The sequence below is a fragment of the Archocentrus centrarchus genome, chromosome 11 (genome assembly GCF_007364275.1).
Source record: "Archocentrus centrarchus isolate MPI-CPG fArcCen1 chromosome 11, fArcCen1, whole genome shotgun sequence".
Taxonomy (NCBI): domain Eukaryota; kingdom Metazoa; phylum Chordata; class Actinopteri; order Cichliformes; family Cichlidae; genus Archocentrus; species Archocentrus centrarchus.
Genome location: NC_044356.1, coordinates 22,476,490 through 22,484,746, shown reverse-complemented (window position 1 = coordinate 22,484,746; position 8,257 = coordinate 22,476,490). Strand labels below are relative to the sequence as shown.

The 8,257-nt window shown below is 40.2% G+C and overlaps 1 protein-coding gene across 1 annotated transcript; it reads right to left on the bottom strand.

The window, feature by feature from the left end:
• Positions 1-262: 262 nt before the first annotated feature.
• Positions 263-7,312, bottom strand: trappc3 (trafficking protein particle complex subunit 3). Its single transcript, XM_030741564.1, has 5 exons — positions 7,146-7,312; positions 6,322-6,419; positions 3,608-3,707; positions 1,876-2,058; positions 263-873 (listed from the first exon to the last, which is right to left on the bottom strand). The coding sequence occupies exons 1-5, from the start codon at positions 7,185-7,187 to the stop codon at positions 754-756; spliced, it is 543 nt and encodes a 180-aa protein (XP_030597424.1). The 5' UTR covers positions 7,188-7,312; the 3' UTR covers positions 263-753.
• Between the last annotated feature and the right edge of the window lie 945 nt (positions 7,313-8,257).

Genomic DNA, 8,257 nt, shown 5'->3' with positions numbered 1-8,257 from the left:
AGTTCTGCTCATTACTTGTAGGGGAGCCATTCACAGGTGTGACAACCACAACTGGTGACTTTTCTGCAGCCACACTGATTACTTCTGTGGGCCCTGAACAAACATAAGAGAGGAATTAAGGTCTGTTATTGTTTGCCAACTCCAAACAAATAACTTCAACAGTACACTGAAGCGTGTGTGTGTGTGTGTGTGTGTGTGTGTGTGTGTGTGTGTGTGTGTGTGTGTGTGTGTGTGTGTGTAAGAAACAGAGTGGTTAAAACTGTTCAAGGTCCCCAAGCAGGATTTAGGTGTCAAATCTCACAAACAGATGAGAAAAACATTGCATCAAATCTGTAATTTACTTGACATTATCATAAATTAACATGCCAGATAATTGGCAGCAATACAGTGATTTCATTTAAACAAAACAAACCAAAAAAAAAAAAAAAAAAAAAAACACAGAAAATGACCAATTCATGAGAAAAAGACATCTCTGTTAACATACAAGGCTGAGCATCAACAAGAGTCTCTTTAAACATGGGTTAAACATGGTCAGAGAAATTGCAGCTACGAGTCAATTGAGATCTTTTTAGTGAATCTTTCGGCCTCTCCGTCGACTCGTGGAGATGTTATGCTGCGAGGAAAGTAACACTCCTGTTAAAGTTTACCACGCAGTTTGACGGTGGGAATTAAGTTCATCTTTTAAAGTGTGAAAGTGTTCCGTGTTTAAATTAGTCCTCCCTCTGTGGGACACAGGCGATCTTTGTGTTTCCATCACTCGTCTCCCGCAGGGAGGTTTTCTTCAATCCTCTTAATGAACTTCATGCGGATTTCTGTCACACTGTCCCCTCTAAGAGTGTCCTGGGCAAATTTCACGTCCACCGCCATCTGGACCTAATTAAATTTGTAAAGAGTTAGTTATCACAACACGAAGGTGGACAGACTTTCATCCTCATTTGTTCATTTTACCTTTCTACTATTACTGTTGACATCAGAGGTTTACATACACACATCATGGGCATCAATATCACAGTGAACACCAGTGTCAGTGAGTTTTACACCGCCATGGACTGAGAGGGTGCCGACCAAGAAAGAAGCCCCTGCTCGAAAACTGACACTTTCACACCTTCAAGAAAAAGGTTTTATGGTCAGACAGTCAAAGATTGAGCTTATTGGCCACAATGACCAGATGTATGTTTGGAGGAGTAAAGGTGAGGCTTTCAAACCTAACACCACTGCACCAGCTGTCAAGCATGGTAGTGATATCATCATGTTCTTGGGACATTTTGCCCCAGAGCATGATGGATAAGTGAAGCAGGAGGGCTACATCCAAAACAGCTTGACAGCTGAAACTTGAACAATGATCCCAAACACACATCCAAACTGGTGTTGGAGAGGATAAAGGAGGCTAACATTAAGCTCCTGGAATGGCCCACCCAAAGTTCCAACCTCAATCCTATTCAAAAATTTGAGGAGTACACTTAAAATTAACTACCAATTCTGCCAAGAAGAGTGGTCAAATATCCGTCCAGAAGTATGCCAGAAGCTTGTTGACGGCTACCAAAAGTGTTCGGTCAAGCTGCTACTTGTTAAGGGACATTTAACCAAATATTAGTGGGGGTGTATGTATACTTTTGATTCTGTGTGGATTAGAAGAAACCCAAAATACAATTAGATGTAGAAGTCATTAAAGATATATGTTGTGCTTCATTCTGCAGTAGTAAAAAAAAAAAAATAATTAAAAGCCCTAAATTACCATGACATTCATGCCCATGATGAGTGCACGTAAACTTTTGACCACTGCAACCATATAGTCATTGCTTTATTATATTTTTCCATACATATCCGAAATGTGCTACAAACACAAAACCTTAAAACTTCTGAGGTTTATCTTACCATCTCCAGGGCTCCTCTGAGGACCCCACACAGAAGGTTGGAGTAGATTAGTGCACTGTGGTTATCTGGCAACTCCACAAAGTCTACCAGCGGATTATTCTCGAGGATAAGGGAAAACTCATCTCCTGCAGGGCTCCAGTTGGTCACACTGGGGGTGATTCCGAGGTACATTTTAAATGCAACCTAAAAATGACCAAGATATTAACAAAGGACAGATGGGAAAGAAATCAAAGCAGAGGTTAATCTACAGAGTAGATGATGGTTCACTGCAAACTAACTAATCTTTTAACTTACTCTGTTACTACTACTCCAACATTATTGTCTTACCCTGGCAGCTTTTTTTTCACTACATTAACCACTTACAAATATTTTCTGATTAAAAAAAAAAAGAAATTTAATTTGCTTCTCCATCACTTTGTCACAAGAGGGACAGCAGACTCTCATTCTCTGACAAATAAAATTTGAATGGAGCAGACAAAATCCCAGTTGCACCACTCCAAATAATTCCTACTTTAAGTAAGACTGGGCAGATTTGCACTCATATGTAAAATGTTTGCAGTCCTTATTCCAGTTTTTAACGTCACTAGCCACAGAATAATAATAAAAATATGATCCACAGCTGTAGAAAATCTATTGTGGCCACATAACAGACCTCTTCTGTATCTAACTCAAGAATGACTGAGGTGATTTTAGAGTTTACCTAGAGGTCACAAGATATCCTAAGGCAATCATTCACTGCACCTTCCAAACCGCTGTCCCACAGTGGTCCTCCGTTTACAGACCTGACCTTTCTCTTCACGACCATGAGCCAATTCCCTGAGCTGGACAGTTGTTACATCTGTGGAATGACTCCCTTTGCACACAGCAGTAACACCTCCAAAGCAACTCGAGGGCTCAACGAGCAGTCTGAGAGCCGCCTTCCTGGTCTGTCTGTGTCCTTTTGTCATACGGCGGTCATATGGAAAAACTGACAGCCAGGTGACTTAGTATAAAACCAGACTCGCAGCACTGTTGTCAAAGCATAACAAAGACCCATTTTGCTAACTTCCAGCTATTTTCACAGCTTTGCATGATTCACATATGAAAATAATTCTTATTTTTCTTTATTGAGTTCCTCCCTGCGTGAAGGAAATTGTTTTAGAACCTCTCCTTTTAAGAGCAGCATTCTTCTAATTGGCTGCCCATTGCTACCAGAAGATCTGAACAGCAGGTGGGTGGGCTTTCTGTGGTCACAGCCGGACCTGTGTGCCCGAGATGACATTAGGGATATCCTCTCTTACTGATATCATACAGAGCCAAGAGAAGGGAAGAAAAAAAAAAAAACTGAAACTGAGTGTTTAGAGCTTTTGGCACATAGGGTAAATGTAAATGTGTGACAAGAATAAGGAAAAGCTTGAAGCCAAGGACAGCAAACCAGAGGTGTATCACTGAATTTGTGTCACATTTCACAACAAATTTCCACACAAAATCGAGAGGAATGTGATTTTGGACCGAAGTTTAGAAAAATGCTTCATTCTACTCTTTAAGCTTTTCTTGTCCACTCAGTCGTATCATTTTTACTCACCCCTCCTGACACCCTTCTCTACTTTCACCCCTCCTGCGTTACGATGTTTTATTAGAAATTTTCCCTCTAATCTGTCCCTTCAGTCCCCCCTCCCTTTCCCCTTTTCCTCTGTCTATCTTGGGAGAAGTCCATGGTCACGCTCTGATTGGCCTGGAACCTTCCAGTTACCTTAGCAATGACATCGGCTGTTTCTCGGAAATCCTGACACCTGCCGATGCTGGAGCGCGCCAGGAAGTCCTCAATCAGACGCACGCCAATGTTATAACCCCTGTGGAAGTCAGAAAGTCAGAGAGAGAGAGAACATGAGAAGCCAAAAAAAAAAAAAATGCAGACAAAGTCATGTTTCCTTTTTATATTAAAGGAAAAATAGTTGGGGCAAATCACAGGCTAAACTGCAGCAAACCGTAAAGACAAGGCAGACAGCTTCAAATCCTTCAAAATATTTTTGGTTCACACACTTGCCAAATAATGACAATTCCGATTAAAGAGTCAAGACAACTTATCCCAGCAGCTCAGTCTGAAGCCAATGGGTGCATCCCAATCCTAACATGGTCTGTCTCTGACCAGTTGGATGGCATCTTGCAGAGTGGGCAGAGTGGATTTACTGCCTTCTAAGGCCAGGTAAGGCGAGCCTCATCCTGACAGCTCAGGGCTCCCACCCAGCCAGAGAAGCAAAGTACATGCAGTCCAAAGGTCTGTCAGCATGACAGGATAATTTGAATTTCTTAAGTTAGAAACCAATCATTTTTGTCTTAATCTTATTCTGGGGGAGTACTGTCTCCAGCTAGGCCTTTCAGGGATTATTTTCCTGTCTTAAAATTAAATATCTGCTTCTTCAAAAGACCCCATCCTAAGAACTTATAAGAGCAGAACTCTCTCTCTGTTCCAGTTTATGTCAAGCTATATTATGAACTAAAAATAGGAGAACGTTTAAAGAGTATAATAAAGCTGTCAGTTAAAGAAAGCCGCCCACGAGGCTAAAAGAAAATCCAAAAAGATCCATGTTTGAGAGCAGCCACTCAAAACCACAGACTCAACATATGAGGCAGAAGCACTCAGTGTTGTCACAGATAAACAATCAATGTACACAATACTAATACGCACTTCCTATGAGTCTTTCAAAATATAAAATTAGGTATGTGACATAAAACGTTTTATGTTTGTTACATTGTAGCTATGCAATGTGCTCTTGCACATATTTAGTGGTACATACAGGAACTTACCAACTACAGAGAAAACAAAGGGTGCATTAGCATATACACTCACTGCCCACTTTATTAGGTATACCTTTTAGTACTGGATTGGACCCCTTCTGTCTTCAGAACTGCTTCAATTCTTTGTGGCATAGATTCAACAAGGTGCTGGAAACATTCTACAGAGAGTTTGTTCCATATTGACAAAATAGCATCACACAGTCACTGCAGATTTGCCAGCTGCACACACATGATACAAATCTCCCATTCCACTACATCCCAAAGACATTCTATTGGATTGAGATCTGGTGACTGTAGAAGCCATTTGAGTACAGTGAACATACTGTCATGTTCAAGAAACCAGTTTCAGAATTATTTGAGCTTGGTGACACAGTGTTTTCCTGCTGGAAGCAGCCATCAGAAGATGGGTACACTTTGGTCATAAAGGGATGGATATGGTCAACAAAACTATTCAGGTAGGCTGTGATACGTAAATGGTGCTCAGCTGATACTAAAGGGCCCAAGTGTGCCAAGAAAATATCCCCCACATCACTACACAACCACCAGCCTGAACTGTTGATACAAGGCAGGATGGGTTCATGCTTTCATGTTATTTTTGCCAAATTTTGATCCTACGATGCAAATGTTGCAGCAGATATCAAGAGTCATCCTGCCCGGCAGTCTTCTGTAGTCCAGTTGATCCTGTGTGAACTGTAGTCTCAATTTTCTGTTTTTAGCTTACGAGAATGGCACCTGAGGGGTGTACTACGAAGCCCGATTAATAACTTAGTGAGTGTGTGGAACAAGAATTACAAGACCCACTAAACACCCCTTTTTATGTGAACGCACACAGAGCCTGAAGCAGAAAGCCCGGCTTCACAAAGACAGTCGACAAGCATCACCATGATACTCGATATCTCTGACTGGGGTTTTTGTTTTTTTTTCAGGCCAGCTAAGGCAAAGAAAGTCTGGCTGTGTTGAACTTCATTCATAGTATATTTTTCTGTTGTGGCCTTCTGCTGCTGTATCCCAGTTTGAGAAATATTGTGTGTTCAGAGATACTCTTCTGTTTACCTTGGCTTATTTGAGTTACTATTAGAGTCCTAACAGCTTGAATCAGTCTGGTCATTCTCCTCTGACCTCAAGATATTTTCACCCAGAGAACTGCTCCTCACTGGATATTTTCTCTTTTTCTGACCATTCTCTATAAACCCTAGAGATGGTTGTGCGGGAAAATACGAGTTTATTAGTAGTTCCTGAAATCATCAAACCAGCCTGTCTGGCACCAACAATCAAGCCATGATCTTTCTTCCCCATTCTGATGGTCGCTTTGAATTCCAGCAGGTCGTCATGACTGTGACTTCATGATCCAGATTTTGCGTTAAGGTGTACATCATATCACTGTATAAGCAGTGATAGAAAATGTACCCTCTTGTATTTCTAATTTAGTAATGCTTATTCATTTGTTTCACCTGGCAAGTGCATTTAACAGTATTGACACCATTTTCAAACGACAGCTGGGTGTGAACCCCAAAAGAGGATTTATCCAGACTTGAGTTTAATTCACAGTTTGTTAATCAAACTGTCACGAATCAAGCATAGATATCTGTCTGTTATGGTTACATAGATTCATCGCCTTTACTGCATGTGGAGCCAAAATTTGCTTCTGAGCAAGGAGGGAGTACTCACATCTTATCCAACTGTTTATTGACCTCCTCATCATTCTCATAGTCTTTACAAAGCTGGGTGACCAGGGCCCCATAAGTCAGTGTGAACAACTCCGAGTTCTAGAAGAAAAAAAGATAAACCACACAATTCTCATGTTATGTTTGCCCCGTGCATTTGCATGAACGAGATATATATAATACACACACTCTATGAACAACTAGAAGTTAAGAGATCGTTCCAGGACAGCTCGCTTGGCAGCAGTTATGAACCGAATTATTTGGCACGTTTTACAAATTTAATATCAACTATTAATCATTCAGTTTTCACACCAAACTCTAAAAGCTGTAAGAGCCCAATGCCATTATTATTACATAGCTGAGAAGATGGAGCCAAGGCTGACACGAACGGCAGCTGCGGCTCCTGCTCGGTAAACAGTATTTTAAAGCTGTTTTCAAGAAGTTGTCTTCCAGTTTAGTCAGCTCGGTGGTTGAATTTAAGATTTCCATTAATTTAAATGAAAATATCTTTAATGAATAACTTTTACATTTGCGTATTATGTTTTTACTATTATTATCTGGAAAGACTATTTAGCTTGTGTGCTACGACGGAGTCCACTTCCTGTCAAAGCAAAAGCCGGCATTATTCGACCCTGAAATACATGTTAAACAGGTATAAATATCTTTCTTATATCTAACCACATATGTCAGCTAAAAACGCGTAACTGTCAAGCAGCTCAGTTCACAGAGAAACGACTGAGCCAGTTGTTAATTTAGCCGTGCAGCCACGGTTAGCATCCTGCTAGCTAAGCTTGCTGTATTGCTGTTAATCCTGTGGGAGTCGCCTACCATCTTCTTGCTGTCTGTTGCACGGTTGGATTGCCTGGACATTGTGTCGGGTTTTACGGGCTTACACAGGTGGTGCGCGCGATATTAATCCTTTATTTATTTGATTCGGACTAAGCAGTTATTTCCGTAATCGCCTGTTAGTCTCACACGCTGCGACAAGCGTCAATGTCACCAGAGAGAAACGTGAACGTCCGGTTTTTCTTCAGAGTAAAAGATTTATTGCTGAAAAATTTGCCAGAAATGCATTAAAATTAAAGCAAACGATAGAATAAGGAACAAAAATTGTTTAAAAATACCTGTTGCTGTTACCGTCACATCCAGGTATACGCAGCCTCTTAGGTCTAATAGCATATAATACACTTGAATTTGAAAGCCAAATGCATCTTTTCCAGGAGTTTTGGGCTTATGTTTGACGCAGATTTTCAGTCAGCGTCCTGGGTAAATCGCTAAAAATTGCAAATGTCAAGAAGGCTCTTAAGTTAGTTGTTCTATGGAATTATTTATCTTCCTTTTTTATTTTATTTTCCTGAAATATAGTTTATGACTTGTCTTTTCTTTTTTCTTATGTTTTACTCTTGTCTTTTGTTGGATGCGCTTTTCTTTTTTCTTTCTCTCTTTTATGCTCAACCTTGTGTATATTTGTTTTATAAATAACTATTGTTAATGCATCGTTTGTTTGTACTACTGTTCATAAATAAAGTTCGTTATATTTAAAAAAAAAAAAGAAAAAGAAAAGAAATGTTTTTCAGTCGCCTTTTTCAGCTGCTTGTTACCGCCCTCTTGCTTCTTGGAGGGGAACAGAGGAGCGCAATTTCTTAGTCTCAAAAATATTCCTATAATTGACCACATGATGGCAACATAGGCAATATATTGTGAGTTTAAAAGCCTGTTTTGTAAACTAGTAACATTTCCTTACAAATAAAAAAATTATATTCGTTAAAAAGTATTTTTTAATAAATGTAATGACTATATATAAATATGACTGTGTGTGTGTGTGTGTGTGTGTGTGTGTGTGCGTGAGTGTGTGTGTGCGCGTGTGTGCATGCGTGAGAGAGAGCGAGAGAAAGAGACGGAAAGTGAGGGAGAGGAAGAAAGAGGAAGCGGGAGGGGAG

What these genes read in the sequence shown, in the direction of transcription:
- trappc3 (XM_030741564.1), bottom strand. Translation starts at nt 7,187, where the DNA reads ATGTCCAGGCAATCCAACCGTGCAACAGACAGCAAGAAGATG. An exon ending in AATAAACAGTTGGATAAGAT is followed by an intron (nt 3,708 to 6,321) that starts GTGAGTACTCCC and finishes TGACTTCCACAG; the next exon opens with GGGTTATAACATTGGCGTGC. An exon ending in TCAGAGGAGCCCTGGAGATG is followed by an intron (nt 874 to 1,875) that starts GTAAGATAAACC and finishes AAATTTAATTAG; the next exon opens with GTCCAGATGGCGGTGGACGT.